At 36.6% G+C, this 16,936-nt stretch overlaps 2 protein-coding genes across 3 annotated transcripts; one reads left to right on the top strand and one right to left on the bottom strand.

The window, feature by feature from the left end:
- LOC146735073 (uncharacterized) lies at positions 1-8,367 on the bottom strand. The gene is made up of 2 exons (XM_085507353.1): positions 7,167-8,367; positions 1-128 (listed from the first exon to the last, which is right to left on the bottom strand). Exons 1-2 carry the CDS (start codon positions 8,365-8,367, stop codon positions 1-3), a joined length of 1,329 nt encoding a protein of 442 aa, XP_085363479.1.
- LOC100377507 (protein PRRC1-like) lies at positions 1,621-16,249 on the top strand. 2 transcript variants are annotated; one of them, XM_085507052.1, is made up of 7 exons: positions 1,621-1,684; positions 8,935-9,007; positions 10,182-10,432; positions 11,460-11,651; positions 12,007-12,061; positions 12,407-12,674; positions 13,262-16,249. In XM_085507052.1, the coding sequence occupies exons 2-7, from the start codon at positions 8,962-8,964 to the stop codon at positions 13,569-13,571; spliced, it is 1,122 nt and encodes a 373-aa protein (XP_085363178.1). In that variant the 5' UTR covers positions 1,621-1,684; positions 8,935-8,961; the 3' UTR covers positions 13,572-16,249. The 2 variants fall into 2 exon arrangements, with proteins under 2 accessions (XP_085363178.1, XP_085363177.1); XM_085507051.1 differs by having other exon boundaries at positions 8,935-9,118.
- The last annotated feature ends 687 nt before the right edge of the window (positions 16,250-16,936 follow it).

Genomic DNA, 16,936 nt, shown 5'->3' with positions numbered 1-16,936 from the left:
TTATGCTCTATCCTGATTGATTCCACATCTCAAGGCCTCCACCCAGTTATCACTTTCATCATCCATTACCAACTTGTTGTCACCTTCCAAATCTGTTTTTCTTATAAATGAAGTCTGCAATTCATAGTCTGTTATCAGAGTGGAAGCACAAGATCATACTGTGAAGGGGTTAATTATTCACAGGGTTTTAATTTTGCTTATTTCGCTGACTGGAAAATGCGCTAAATTAAAACCCAGTGAATATGTAAAATTGAGCATAGAACACATTATCTAAATGATAAAACCGTGAATTTAAAACCAACTGAATATGCCTGAAATGGTTAATCAGCGAAATTTAAACCCAGTGAAAATTAGTAATTTTACAGTATTTTCTTTATTTCTCTGCCCTTATGCATGACCCCTGAACACATCCTAGCACTTATGAGGTATTGTTGCCTAATAAATAGCCATAATTTCCAATATTATTCGATTGTTATACCATGTTAAACTTTGAACTTGAATGACAAATAATGTGCATATATGCCCAGCTGAACTTTTTCAACATTAATCAAACTGTGACTGCCATTCATCAGTATGAATTGAATCATGAAACGAATGCATCTGTATATGTCATATATGATGTGTGTGTGTGCATGAAAAACTGGTCCTGGTTTTCACATAAATCTGGAACTGCATTCTTTAAAACAATGACTGCCAGTCAGCTATTTTGAACTTAAAAAATAAAATGTGTCAAGGTCCTATTGTGTTTAATGTATGTCCCAAGTTTAAACCAAATCTGATGGGTAATTTTGATGCATATTTTTAATGGCTGCTATTCGGCCATCATGAACTGATGTATGTGTGGAGTTTTAACTGGATCATACCAAGCATGTGTGAGATACTGCAGGATACAAATAAATGAAGGTCAATCCATAAATCTGTTTTCGTTTGAGCTGAGACTAAAAATCACAACAACTCAGTACTTACTTACTTACCGGTACTCAGTACTTCCCAGGATGTTTGACTATTATTGCAGGTAACTTTTGTGAGAATGTTTCAGCTGTGAAAAAACTCTGTATCAGAAATAGGCCTTGTTGTAGGCACCACATTGAATAGCTGGATAAAATCATGCTAGTTACTGTAAAGGGGGTAATTATTCACTGGGTTTTAATTTAGCTTATTTCGCTGACTGGGAAAATGCGCTAAATTAAAACACAGTGAATATGTAAAATTTAGCATAGAACACATTATCTAAATGACGAAACCGTGAATTTAAAACCTACTGAATATGCCTGAAATGGTAAATCAGTGAAATTTAAACCCAGTGAAAATTAGTCATTTTACAGTATGTGTAATAAGACTTATTTTATTTATATAATTTGCAATGTAAAGAACTGCTGTGTTGGAAACACTCCCCTGGAAAATGTGACTTTACACCATTTTTGTACCTACTCAGTTATTCAAATCCAGATTGTTTCTACTGTGTAATTTCATATAATCTGCTCAATTCTATCTAGTACCAGTACTATCGGATCGAATTTGTATCCAAAATGTGAAAATTATAGTTCAACTCCTGTGCGTTTTGATTAAAAACAAATGTACAAATTTGACTACCGTTGATGGCACTACTCAGGTCAGTTGATAGAAACGTGGCATCATGACGTCACAAGTTGGCGGACATTTTGCTCACAGAGATTCTGTATTGGTGAGTTCAAAACCTGTTTATTATTTTTTGGCGTAACATTGCACTCAGTATTCGAGAGAAATCGCTGGCGTGTGTGTGTCGTATTGTAAATGTGTGTATACAACTGATAGTGCATTGTCTGATAATGCTTCTGTTAATGGAAAAACACAAGTCTTGGGCGTCAATGACATTGGTTTGTGAATATTTGCGACGATCCGAAGCTAATAAATACAACTCTACAGGGAAGTACTCGTAAATGAATTACCATGTTGACCCTTATGCAATGTAATTGTAAAATGAAGTTGATCGCTGTGTGATATCGTTATGTTCGGATTCGAACTGTCACAGCTGCAGACATACGCGCACAGCTGACCGTGACAGTCATGATTGACCCTCGATCGTGACAATATGGCTCAAAATTCGGCCACAGCGGAGGATTAAAGCTCTCTTTAAAATAAAACCATTACTATACTTCGAAAACAATATTCCAAACATATCTACAATATTGATAGTATTGTTAGGCCTATCCTGATCTATTGCAGCGAAATTTGAACGAGTGTTTGTGTATTACGAGGGGCTACCAATGAAGAAATTCCGTAAAAAATTTAAACTGTAAGGCCAATAACTAGTTTTGCTAGTATAAAACAGATGTTGAAATATTGGCTAGAAATAAAAACTATTATTATACATCTGTCACCGTAACGCTATAATTTACAGTGTGCCCCGTAATTTTGCGGTATTGCACTGGGTATTTTCATCCTACCATATAATAGGAAACGCAAAATTCCAAATGTGGAACGATTACGCGCATAAGCGTCCTCTAAACAAACATGGCTAGAAAACAAACATGGCTGCCCTAGGGTTTGACCAGACCCCACACAAAAAGTTCACTAAATCTGTTCTATATAAAGCGTTTTGGATTTTGGCATTCCCATGATGTATTTCTGGGAAGAATACAGTGCGAGCCAGTCGATACTTCCTCTTCATGCATACTTTGCAGTATCCTCGTAATAACCTCATAGTACATGAAGCATATAAACTTACGATAGAGATGGATTGTAAAGGCAAACTTAACTGGGTATCTGATATCAAAAGCATTTTGCGCTATTCGGAAATAGATAAGACTTTGGTGGGGAAAAATGATTCAAAGTGCAACACCAATCTAATCAACATAATTTACAACAAACTCAAAAAATATTTGAAACAGTCAAGAAAAAATGCATGATGATCCAAAATGTAATTAAAAATACAAACCAAAAGAATAAGCTGTGTTACATATAGACTGAAAAAAAAGAATTACCAGTATGAAAATTATCTATCAATGATAACAAATGCAAAACATAGGGCAGTATTAACATAGTTAAGAATTGGTGGACATAATTTAGAAATAGAAAAAGGGCGATACAAAAAAATACTTTGCAGTAGTATAAAGTGCACTGCTTGCAATCAAAATGAGATTGAAGACGAAATGCAATTCCTATTTGAATGCAAGTTGTATGAAAATGGAGTCAAATGTTAAAGCGCGGTAGTCAGCGTGCTGCGCATGTGCAAGATATATGGGTCTCATATAAACAAAGATGGCGTCTTTGACTGTTGCGCAGATCAACGAGTACGAACTGACACGTTTCCAAGCTTTAATTCGGTAATTTTCATGTGATTGGAAGGTATAGAAGGAGTCACCGGAGGTAATCAGTACAAGTCGCGCCAAGGTCAAACCTCATACTTGTGATTTCTATTTGAAGAGCGCATTGGATTGTGGAAAAATCAATGTTTATCAACACAAATGTCGAACATGCGCAGCGCGATGATTACCACGCTTTAAAGGAAATAAAAAAACAGCACAATAACACAAATACTAATAACTGGTAACAATGTAAACAATAGTAACAAACGATAAACAAATTAACATGCTACTGTTTCAGTAAACCATTTGGCGTCGCACATTTGTGTGACTCAAGTCAAATGTTTCTGAAATGACTGAAATACCATCACAAAGACTAAAGGCAGACATTAAAAGAGCTGTGGACTTAGTTATGTGTGCCAATTGTTTATACTGCTTTTGTTAAACTGCGTCTCTGAATCCCACTATTGCATCATGGGAAATGTAATACATGATCCACCTACCTGTTTATTGAGTACACAGATATTTCAACCCAAATTGTTGATTTTGTATGCTATGTATCTTACTCCACACTATTATTTGCTTTGAAAGGACACGATCTGTTCAACACCCAAGGAAGCCTCTCAATCATTTTTAGTCCCCGTTCGGACGCAGTCCGAAAACGGGGACTTATGTTTTGCCCTGTGTGCGTCCGTGCGTCCGTGATCACCTGTATCTCGAACATGCATGGACCGATTAAGTTCAAACTTCACTCATACATCACACATTATATGGGACATATGCACATGCATTTTTTTCATGATCTGATTAACGATAGCCGAATAGCGGCCATTTTAAGGCCGAAAATGCATCAAAATCGCACATTTTCACCATTCCGGACCCGGATCTCAGTTATGCATGGACGGATTTCGTTCAAATTCGGTACATACATTAAACATAATAGGACCTTGATGCACGTCATTTTTTTTTTGGATCGGGTTCGAAATGGCCGACTGGCGGCCATTTTGTTTTAAAGAATTCAGTTCTGGATCCGTATCTGAGACATGTTTGGACTGATCGAGTTCAAACTTCACACACACAAGGTACATCATGTCACAAATATGTATGTGCATTTGTTTCATGATCTCATTAACGATAGCCAAATGGCGGCCGCTTTAAGGCCGAAAATGCATTGAAATCGCACATTTTCACCATTCCGGACCCGGATCTCAGTTATGCATGGACGGATTTCATTCAAATTTGGTACATACATTAAACATAATAGGACCTTGATGCACGTCATTTTTTTTTTCGGATCAAGTTCGAAATGGCCGACTGGCGGCCATTTTGTTTTAAAGAATTCAGTTCTGGATCCGTATCCGAGACATGTCTGGATTGATCAAGTTCAAACTTCACACACACAAGGTACATCATGTCACAAATATGTATGTGCATTTGTTTCATGATCTCATTAACGATAGCCAAATGGGGGCCGCTTTAAGGCCGAAAATGCATTGAAATCGTACATTTTCACCATTCCGGACCCGGATCTCAGTTATGCATGGACGAATTTCATTCAAATTTGGTACAGACATTAAACATAATAGGACCTTGATGCACGTCATTTTTTTTTTCGGATCAAGTTCGAAATAGCCGACTGGCGGCCATTTTGTTTTAAAGAATTCAGTTCTGGATCCGTATCCGAGACATGTCTGGATTGATCAAGTTCAAACTTCACACACACAAGGTACATCATGTCACAAATATGTATGTGTATTTGTTTCATGATCTCATTAACGATAGCCAAATGGCGGCCGCTTTAAGGCCGAAACTGCATTGAAATCGCACATTTTCACCATTCCGGACCCGGATCTCAGTTATGCATGGACGGATTTCATTCAAACTTGGTACATACATTAAACATAATAGGACCTTGATGCACGTCATTTTTTTTTTCGGATCAAGTTCGAAATAGCCGACTGGCGGCCATTTTGTTTTAAAGAATTCAGTTCTGGATCCGTATCCGAGACATGCTTGGATTGATCGAGTTCAAACTTCACACACACAAGGTACATCATGTCACAAATATGTATGTGCATTTGTATCATGATCTCATTAACGATAGCCAAATGGCGGCCGCTTTAAGGCCGAAAATGCATTGAAATCGCACATTTTCACCATTCCGGACCCGTATCTCAGTTATGCATGGATGGATTTTGTTCAAATTTGGTACATACATTAAACATAATAGGACCTTGATGCACATCTTTTTTTTTTCGGATCAAGTTCGAAATGGCCGACTGGCGGCCATTTTGTTAAAGAATTCAGTTCTGGATCCGTATCCAAGACATGTCTGGATTGATCAAGTTCAAACTTCACACACACATGGTACATCATGTCACAAATAGATATGTGCATTTGTTTCATGATCTGCTTAACAATAGTGGAATGATGGCCATTTTAAGGCCGAAAATGCATCAAAATCACGTATTTTCACAATTCCAGAACCGGATCTCAGTCATGCATGGATGGATTTTGTTCAGATTTAGTACAATGTGTTGTACATATGCAGGTGCATTTTGGTCATGATCTGCTTTGAATGTATATGTCACTCAAATATGAACGGAACGGGGACGTGTCATTAATAATAATAATAACTCTATTTAATTAAGCGCAACAATTCCAACATATGAAGATCAAAGGCGCTGATACAATAAACAATCAGTCAAATATTAAAAGCACATTTAAATAAGTGCGTTTTCAGTCTGGATTTAAAAATGTCTACTGAAGGACTAGAACGAACAGACAGAGGTAATTCATTAAAAAGTTTAGGACCTAAATTTTCAAAAGCACGGTCTTTGTATAACACCTTGGACTTTTTACTACACATCTGACGAGTTTTAATAAGAAACTTCGATTCAGATCTTAAACTACGACTCGGTACATAAAATTCGATTAATTCACATAGATAATTTGGGGCAAAACCATACAAAGATTTATACACTAGTAAAAGTAATTTGAAATTGATTCTTTGTACAACTGGTAACCAATGAAGTTTAATAAAAATGTCTGTAATGTGGTCATATTTTCGAGCACGAGTGACAAGGCGGGCTGCTGCATTTTGTACACGAATAAGAGGTTTTATCTTAGTTACAGGGAGACCAGACAATAATGAATTACAGCTGTCTAAGCGAGAAGATATGAAAGCATGTACCAACTTTTCAGTATCAGATTGGGATAATGATTTACGAATACGATTAATATTTCTTAGATGGGAATATCCAGATCTACAAATAGTAGAAATGTGTGTTTCCATAGATAGCTGCGAATCAAACAAGACACCTAAGTTTCTAGCACTTGACGAAGCACTAACCAATTCTTCACCAATTGCGATACTAGACAAAGGACACGAGTCTTGTGAGAATCTCCGAGACGACATGCACACAAATTCAGTTTTCGACACATTCAAAAGTAGGAAATTACAAGACATCCAATCGCTAACATCTTGAATACATGTCTGAAGTATCACCCGGGCGCGAATTTGATCATCTTCAGAAACCGATAAATAAATCTGTGTGTCATCGGCGTAAAAATGATATTTTACGCCGTGACGTCGCAATAACTCGCCCAATGGACGCATGTACATTGAGAACAATAATGGCCCTAAGACGGAGCCCTGTGGAACACCGGTTACTAATATAGACGTCATATCAGAAAATACATTTCCAATTTTCACTTTTTGAATGCGGTTACTCAAATACGACTCAAACCATTTGATGATGAGACCATTTAAACCAAAATTTGATCTCAACCTATCGATGAGAATCCTGTGATTCACAGTATCAAAAGCGGCTGAAAGATCCAAAAGTACGAGAGCAACTGAATTCTTAGAATTATCAATACTGCATAGTACATCGTTAGCGACCCGCAAAAGAGCCGTTTCAGTGCTATGTGCGGTCCGATACGCTGATTGAAACTCTTCATACAACGAATAATTCTCTAAATGTTGTTTCACTCTGGATGCAACGACACGTTCAAGGACTTTAGATATAAAAGACAAATTAGAAATCGGTCGATAATTTTTCAGCATGTTTGAATCCAACGATGCTTTCTTGAGCAGAGGTTTAATCAGCGCACATTTCATTTTCTCAGGAACACTTCCAGTGCGAAGTGATTCATTTATGATATCTGTTATAGGTGAAAGCAGGATAGAAAGGATCTTTTCATCTTTTAATATATTAGTGGGTAAACAGTCCAAATCGCACGAAGCCGACGACGATTTTTTTATAATTTTAATTATTTCATCCTCCGTGGCTGGTTCAAAACATTTCAATTCATCACCAGAGAACTTGTGCAGTTCGTTAAAACGGTTTCCATTCAATAAATTTAGATTTAGTCCTTGATTGATTTTCTTAATCTTATCCACGAAAAACATGCTAAAACGATTCGCTAAATTTATTTTGTTATCGTGAATCGGCAACGCATTCAAATTATTTGTCGAGCCTAGAAGACCATTTACGATGGAAAACAGTTTTCTTTGGTCACCATTACAATCCGCGATCTTATCAGCGAAATAACTCCTACGTGATACATCAATAAGATCATTAACTTTATTTCGTTTAGATTTGTATATTTGGCGATGGACAGTTAAACCAGTTCGCCGCCACGTCCGTTCAGCTTTACGGCGTTCAGTGCGGGCGTGGTAAATATCAACATTTATCCACGGCTCGGCCACACGAACGTGAACAGTCTTCTCCTTCATGGGGGCATGTTTGTCAAGCGTTTCCGATACAGCAGTGTTGAAAATACGTAACTTAGCTGTAGAATCTACCTGGTCAACTGTTCTAGTACACCCAGATTCGAGTAGATCAGATGCGAAATTATCCCTATCAAAGTTCTTGAAGCTGCGATAAGTAATTTTGGTACGATTTGATGTATTATCATGATGATTTGACAAACTAAAGAAAATGGGATAGTGATCAGAGATTGCTGCGGCCTGGTTCACTTCCAATGATAACACAATATTCTCACGGGTAATAATTAAATCCAAAATGTTACCAGAACGATGGGTAGGTTTGTCTACTAGCTGCACTAAATCATGCATTTTTAAAAGTTCCAGAAATCTGCAGGTGTCACGATTGTCTGGCTTATTAAAATGAATGTTAAAATCTCCAAGGTAGACGATTGGTGTAGTATCCAAAACGTAAATGTTTTGTTTTCTATTTTTAATAGCTATTTTTAATAGCTACTAAGAACAACGATTCCAAAATATTATCTACTATATAACTTAGTACTTAGACTTCCAATAACACAATTAAAACAACATAGCTATTTTGTTCATAGCTTTTCAAAATGAATGGCCGGACATGACATCCAGAAATAATTGAAATACATATAGATTTGAATCTCTTTCATTTTAAGTTGCAAAGGCTTTACAAATTCCGCCATTCTTGGAGTTGCGTGATGGTGAGTTTACGGAATTACATATCGGTTTTACTCTTCAGGGACTGTTTATTTATTTTCACTTTGACATGAATATATTATTCATTCATGTTCATTTGAATAGTTATTTATTCGCACACATGTGTATCTATTTTCACAGATCCCCCACTAAGTGATCAGAAAATTTCATGCAATTTTATATTATATTTATATAGCTGTATATTTACAGGTTTGATCTGTAAATTAGTGGGTCAAGATGATGGAAGAGACAAATAGTTTTGAGGAGCATTTGAATGAGCCAGGTGAGACATCATCATCGTCTCCACCTCAGTCATCACCACCACCACCCGTCTTGTCTCCTGCATCTACTTTACCTTCATCTACCTCTGAATCTGATACTTCAACTGATGCAGGTAACTGTCTTCTTCCTTGCATGTGATGCAGCATATTGCATGTGTAATGCAGCTAATTGCATGTGTGATTCAGTAAATTGCTTATGAGGCAGCAAATTATATGTGATGTTGTATTTAGCCAGTGATTCAGCAAATTGAACATTTGCTGCTTCAAATTGTGTGTGTGTTGCAGTAAATTTCACATTTGATGCAAGAAATTACATACGACGCAAAATTGCATGTGTGATGTCATAAAATGCATATAAATGCAGTGAATTGCATGTGTGATGCAGAAAATTGAATATGTGATGTGGCATATTGCATATCTGTTGCATGAAATTGAGAACCTACCTACTATATACTGCTTAAGATCTTCCTCCTTACCTGTCGTTGATCACATGAGGTAGCCGTTGTCTGCCTTATTACCTGCCGTTGATCACATGAGGTAGCCGTTGTCTGCATTCTTACCTGCCGTTGATCACATGAGGTAGCCGTTGTCTGCCTTCTTACCTGCCGTTGATCACATGAGGTAGCCGTTGTCTGCATTCTTACCTGCCGTTGATCAAATGAGGTAGCCGTTGTCTGCCTTATTACCTGCCGTTGATCACATGAGGTAGCTGTTGTCTGCCTTATAACCTGCGGTTGATCACATGAGGTAGCCGTTGTCAGCATTCTTACCTGCCGTTGATCACATGAGGTAGCCGTTGTCTGCCTTCTTACCTGCCGTTGATCACATGAGGTAGCCGTTGTCTGCCTTCTTACCTGCCGTTGATCACATGAGGTAGCCATTTTCTGCCTTCTTACCTGCCTTTGATCACATGAGGTGGCCGTTGTCTGCCTTCTTACCTGCCATAGATCACATGAGGTAGCCTTTGTTGGATTATCGTCTTTGTGTCAGATGGACATCGTTGTATCAGTTCATAGTACAAGAAAATTGAAACCATCAATCTAACATAATTTTCGAAACTAGTCATAATGTCTGCTATCTCTATGAATTATGCAGTTCTTCTATTGTGTTTGATGCATCTACTTCTACATTTTATCTTTGCTTCAAGCTTTTCTCTTCAATCTATTATTTTTTCAGCTGTTTCCATGGTGAACCCACCTGTTCAATCAGTTTTAAGTCTGTCTGGGCCAATGCCTACTGTTCCTACTGGTCCAACATTGTCCCAGTCAGATCCCACTGACCAGCCTCACATCTTCACACCATCTCCACCTGTGGAACCATCTCTTCGGGATCAGCCAGGACCAGCAGCTGAGGATCTTAATGTTAGCAATGTACAGCAGTATGGTGAAATGCAGTATCCAGAGTTTCCAGTTAATGCTGTGAATGAGGTAATTTTACAAATTTGTCCTCTCCAAGCAATTATTTTTCTCATTTCTTCACACACTGACAGCGCCACACAAATGTGCAGCTCCCAGTCTTGCAAAGTGTTAATCAAATGTTGAATCCAGCATTATTCAATCCTTTCGCCGTAATACCAGTTACATGCGTCTGCTTCTTAGAAAGGGTTCCAACTAGGAATTATTTATCGAATAAAAGGTTTTATGCAAACATTTCACTTGAAACTAGAGAGTGGGGGGGGGGGGGGGGTTGGTTGTTTGTCACATTTTTAGTTATTAAGTTTTGTAGACTGTTCTACTGCAGTGATCAAGTATTCAAGAGTGTTTACTTCTGCTCTGGGGTGTTCTGGTTGATGTTTAGCCATTTGTAAACAGTGTTTTGGCTTATATTTACCTTCCAGAGATAATCTACATACTTACAAGTTGAGGCATATATACGAAATAGATTTTTTTTTTTTTTTTTTAAATTATTTTTGCGCCAGGCGACAGTTCCGGACATTGAATGCCATTGTTGTCTTCCTTGACTTTTGTTTTGTAAGTGTAAATTGCAAGTGCTAGTGTTGATTCATAGTTCATTTTTGCCTCAGAACTTATATTCATGTTTGGGACTACATGACAGGGCTGTGTGGCCATCTTCCTATCAAATGGCAATTTTAATCAGCTATCCTGGCGTCAACCAGGCTAGGTTGAACCCCTAAAATCGTAGTGAATGAATCTTGGCCAGTGGAATAGGCCTTCCTATTAATTCTGTTCACACTCACCCAGGGTTGGGATTGACCCATTTGATGTTCAGCCTAAGGTAAGATTTGTATCTAGGTCTACCGTCCATGAGTCTGATGCAACAACCACTATGCTACCAATGACCGGTAGAAGATAGAATTTGATATGTTGAAAAAACCTATCAACAAACAAGCTGCTCTCCGATTGGTCTATTAGGTTTTTGAGTTGGGTTGGTTAGCCAATCACGCACAATCTTACAGGTGGATTTGCATTGACTCTAGTATCTCCATGGTTACAGATGGCAGTGCCACCACCCGTACCTATGCAATCACCATATGAAAGCAGTGCATCGACACAGCTTACAGTAGAGAGTGGTATTTCATATCCACCTCCAATGCTTGAACAACATCAAGAAGCCAATGCTGAAGGTGGTATGTGGGGATGGTTCAAAGGCAGTTCTATTGTGCAAAAAGTGGCCGAGAAAACCAAGGTAGAGTGTGTGTTTTTTTTCATTTTAAGATTTTCAGAATAGGTAATAGTGTCTGTAGATGCAAGATGTATAAAAAATCAACATGAAGGTGTTGACTCAAGCTGTAGATTTTGATCAGAAACTATGTTTGTCCTTTTTAAAATCTCCAGTAGAAGCTCATATGAACCAATAGTTAATGTATAGTGGATCATCTCTGTCGTTTACGTAAAGGTATACCCTACAAATAGAGCAAATTTGGTATCTAGAATTAAACTTTCCACAGAATGCCCTGCATTGCTTACTGTGCCTGACAAAAGCCATAAGCCAGTAGTGTGTGTGTGTGTGTGAATATAGTATTCATTTGTTTCATTTTTAGAGCTCAGTTGAATCTATGATTACTGCTTTAGACCCTGGTATGGCACCAATAATTAGTAAGTAACAAAATCTTTTTTCAATTCATGATTCGATTCAAGATGGCCAAATGGCGGCCATTTTTGTTAAAAATTCATCAAAATCGAGCATTTCTGCCTTTCCGGAATCGGATCTCAATCGTGTATGTATGGATTCACTTGTACATACATTGGATATTATGGGGCCTTGATGCATTTTGTTTTTCAAATCAGATTCAAAATGGCTGACTGGTGGCCATTCTGTTTTATTGAACGCAGTTTCAGAGTTTTCATGTTCAAACTTTAGTTGGTGGCAAGCAACACTGTTTAGCTTGTACTTTATAATACTGAGACCAGATTTGTCTCACATAAATGTTATTATTGCAGAATCCGGAGGTGACGTGGACATTGTGGTAACATCAGATAAAGAGGTCAAGGTATCTGCAGTTAGAGATGCGTTTCAAAAAGTTTTCGGTCATGCAACAGTAACCGGGCAACCATCTCAACCGAACATAGCACCACAAGTTGAAGGCTATGCAGCCGGACTAAAAGGAGCGGAAGAAAGAATAGAAAATCTTCGGCGGAATTCACAGATGCATGAAAAACAACCAGCTGTCTCTGTTGAAAATTTTATCGCCGAACTTCTTCCTGATAAGTAAGTGTGATAATTTATCTTTTTGAATGTCAAAGTCAATTTTTGTGACTATTCAAAAATAAATTCACGTATTGAACATTTAAAAAAAAATTTATAAAGAATTTTGTGAAAAAAATTATAACATTTAGAGGTTTTTATGATTTTTGAAATATCAGAAAGTCTGTTTAAATCTTTGAAAAGATTATGCAAGCCATGAATGTAAATTCTTCATTTCAAAACTGAATTGAAAATTATTTTACATTCTCTGTCTCCGAAAACAATAGGGTTCATCTGTCCGTAAAAGAATGTATGGAGGTGTTTGAACGTGTTATGAATTCATTAACATTTATTCCTTATTAGAAACATGTGCACCTCATTCATGCCAAATCTCAACACTTGCTTCTTTTGTTTATGAAAACAAAATTTTTTCAATTATTAAAAATTGGCGGTTGTTTAATTCTGTGTGTTTGATTTTTGTGCAAACAAACTAGTTTTTACACTCGAACAAGATGCATTCTTTGGGATTGGGTTAAATCTTTGAATATTTCCTTAATCCTCTTTGAATACAACATTAAATTTATTTTGTTTGTGTGTTGGTTTTCTTTCAGATGGTTTGATATCGGTTGTTTAGTACTGGATGATCCTTGTAACGGTATCAAGTTAGAGACATTCACACAGGCAACACCTGTACCTATAGAATACGTGTTACAAGCGCAGGAGAGAACCCCATCTGATTACAGCTTAAGATGGTCAGGACTTTCAATAACTGTCGGTGAAATAATTGAACAGCACTTTCCATATATATCCCATACGGATTGGCATTTCGCCTTCACTGGGGTCAGTCGTAGGGACATGATATACCAAGCAGCTCTTGTGTTGGCTGGAATTTACAAACAGAGGATACAACCACGAATATAAACTTTATTATACATTATTTATAGAGGAATTACCAGTTTTATTGGCTATTGCGTTATTTAACCTCGTTTTTTTTTTATTAACTATAATATGGCCAGTAAATTCATCTCCTGACTTAGCTGCCTGCTCGTTCAGCTAATTTATGTAAAATGTTTTTTCACAAACAGGTCATTTTCACATATTATTATTTTATGGTGAGTGTATGTCATAAGTTTTGTTACTCTTTTCTGAGTACTGAATATTGAGTCACTTAGGTGGTCACATTATTGATTTATTCAATGGGTAATTGAAGAATTCAAGAAATACAAGTCATTTAAAGACTGCACTGAGACGACCCTCTGTGTTATGTTTACATGTATGTTTAATCCTACCCCATCCCACAAGCTGCCTGATAAATGACGATGATATTTCTAAGTATCACGTAACATATTTTACTATAATGTAAATCCCAATAAATAAATTTTGCATGTTACCGTTACCGGTATCGTAGTTTAAAGGTTAAAGGAGCACTTACAGTTAAGCCTAATCTCATAACAAATTTACTTTCTGGATTAAAATTACAATGGATAACAAAAGATAGATTAACTTTATAAACAACATAAACAATAGTGTCCCATGATTCTTTGGTACAATCCCTGGGTTTGGAAGGTTCTCCTTTAATAAGGTAGCACTGCATAGTACTTTAGTTAGTATCTAGAATATTGGTCAATTGTAGTCATGAACATTGGTCTTATGGCTGGTTGTGATGACAAACTAGAAAGCCCGTTTTCTGTGGTTTGAGATACAAGTTGAGAATTGTACAGTTTGTCGTGTATTCACAATTATTAACCATACTATTTGCAAGGTTACATCTAAAACAAGAATTGGAATTCTACTTCAAAGCTAATTTGTGTAGTATACTTGACATCCTCAATAAACATACAAATATGCAGTCAGGGGGATTTTCACATTAATATGTTATTCATTCAGAATACCATTGCTTGTCACTATTAGAATCCACAATTCATCCACAAAGTTCAATTTAGACACCACCACTTGTAGATGCATATAATTACTGTGAAACTACAGCATGTAGATTTTTTTATACATCTTAAATTAAATTTCATTTTAAAATTGAGAATAATGTGAAAATCATCATGTATGGAAGATTTGTGATGAAAGTTGAATCATAATAAATATTCAAGTGAAATGTTGCTCATCCGAGAATCACAAATACAGCACAAGCCCAGTGATCAAAACTGATTTGACGTATATCGTCTTTTCTCTGTCACATCTAATGCATCTACATGTAGTAATTCTGAGACTGGTTTTGTGCACGAATGGGTAGTTAAAATGATCTAGATTATACAGACTGCCTAGTTTCCCACTGACCCTGATTGATTGTCAAATGGGATTTAAAGTTGAGTTCTTAAAACAGTTTGATAATCATGTTTTGAATCAGGTTGAATTATTGTATATTGCCATTATTATTCTAATGTCGTGTTGCCATGTGAACAAGGCCAAGGTATTGTTTAATTTTCTCTGCTAGGTTTTTATGCCATTTGTAAAAGAAAAAATTCAGCGAAAGTCGCACACTTTCCATGTCGCGGAACCTCAGAAATTTCTCTTGCAACAAAATTTTTGGCTCGTGAATAATATTGCAAAGAATTAAAGCAACTTTCAGAATATTGGTGGCAGTATGGCCTGCTTGAATTCACAACATATAAGCAGGTGATCCAAGATTATATCTAGTGATATTGTAGAAAGATTCTCAATATGATGAAAGCGACCTGATGAGAAAATTACATAATGCATTGCATGTGAAATTGCCGTCTACATCACCTGGAATCTGTTCATTTAAAGTTGCATTCCCACTTTGTATTATATGCAGAACACCTTGCACTCGTCGTGCTCACCACAAAAATAACTCTGTTGGTTTGACCATAGAGCCTAAACAATGCCTTGTTATAGCACGTCTGGTTATCAGGTTGTAGCTAGAAAACAAAAGCAGATAAAGTAAAAGAAAAACACGATTGTCTCGCCTACAGCTATCTGTGATATTCCTTGTTCATTTGTGTAATTCAAAGTTTTTAAAAAAAGTATTAGTCGGAAAACACAATAGCAAAATTTGCCACGAGGTAATCGCAGAGACAAAGATTTGTATGCCTTAAGCACTACCATATTTGTCATGCGTAAGCTTTCAGATGGTGTATAGGTCGTTTAGCAGCTTCTCATTAATGTTTACAAAATATCTGAATCACAGATCAATTTTTAACTTGTTCCCTCACCCCCACCCCAAATTTTGAAACTACGAATTGATATACGAGCTGAAGAAACATGTCGAAAGAAGTCTTTGAAGCACAGTGGGAGATCATTGATGAAAATGGAAGAAAAGCTTGAAATGCCGCAAACTTGGGACATTTCACCAAAATAATTTGGTTTTCTTTTAAAATTATAGGACTTGAACCAATCAGTGGCAGATGCTCCTATGCCATAAAAGCACAACTTTCATAACAAAAAGTTGTGATTAATAAGAACAAATAACATGAATTTTATTTCTACAAATCTCGTAAATTTTACAGTAATTGTTTTGTACATATTACCTGAAATTGAATGCATTGTGGTGTGAGAATTTTTGAGTATGTTAATCACCTGAACATCTGACTTTGATCAGAGAATAAAATGTAGACATTGATTCATAAGACAGAGGTTATTTGTTTTTCAAAAGATTGTAATATTTCAAAAAAAATTGTTGCACATGTTTCAAATGAATGAAAAAAGTTTGTGAAATGAAACATTGGAATATGAATTTTTGCCTTGAACTTCTGTCTTGATGCAAAGACGATAATCATTTTGCTGAAAACTTTTGTCCTGATCTGGTTCATCAAACACAAACCATCCTTCTGTTTGTCTTCCTGACAGACTGTTATATATATGACATAAGAACATTGTACTATAATATTCCATATTAAGCAATGTACCATAAAAAAATTTCCATATTCAGCAATTCTGTCACATATCCCATATGACGGCATATTTAGCAATGTCTCAAAACAGTCAGAAATTAGCAATTCAAAGTTAGGTTAATTGATAATAAAAATTCGAGTTACTAAATTTGAACGTTTGTCACACACAACGTAATATTACCGTAATTGGTATAGTACAGGTGTGATGGTTCAAATACCAAAATGGCAACAGTAACAGAAAGACTTCCCTGGCGGCGATGATAAAATACGAACACGAAGCCAACAGATGAGGTTTCAACTGGTACTGGTATTATTATACTCTGCAAACATCAAGTACAATAACGCGGTACAATTCCACTACTCCAATACAATTCAACAAGATCTCCGATCTGAACTCAGTGCTGAACAACTCCCCTATATATA

Source organism: Saccoglossus kowalevskii, chromosome 13 (genome assembly GCF_978046115.1).
Source record: "Saccoglossus kowalevskii chromosome 13, keSacKowa6.1, whole genome shotgun sequence".
NCBI classification, from domain to species: Eukaryota; Metazoa; Hemichordata; class Enteropneusta; family Harrimaniidae; genus Saccoglossus; species Saccoglossus kowalevskii.
The sequence above is the reverse complement of the archived record's forward strand: the minus strand, read 5'-3'. Positions and strand labels throughout refer to the sequence as shown.

What these genes read in the sequence shown, in the direction of transcription:
- LOC146735073 (XM_085507353.1), bottom strand. Translation starts at nt 8,367, where the DNA reads ATGCATGATTTAGTGCAGCTAGTAGACAAACCTACCCATCGTTCTGGT. An exon ending in CGCTAACGATGTACTATGCA is followed by an intron (nt 129 to 7,166) that starts GTATTGATAATT and finishes CTCTGATAACAG; the next exon opens with ACTATGAATTGCAGACTTCA.
- LOC100377507 (XM_085507051.1), top strand. Translation starts at nt 8,962, where the DNA reads ATGATGGAAGAGACAAATAGTTTTGAGGAGCATTTGAATGAGCCAGGT. An exon ending in TGATACTTCAACTGATGCAG is followed by an intron (nt 9,119 to 10,181) that starts GTAACTGTCTTC and finishes TTATTTTTTCAG; the next exon opens with CTGTTTCCATGGTGAACCCA. An exon ending in TGGTATGGCACCAATAATTA is followed by an intron (nt 12,062 to 12,406) that starts GTAAGTAACAAA and finishes TTATTATTGCAG; the next exon opens with AATCCGGAGGTGACGTGGAC.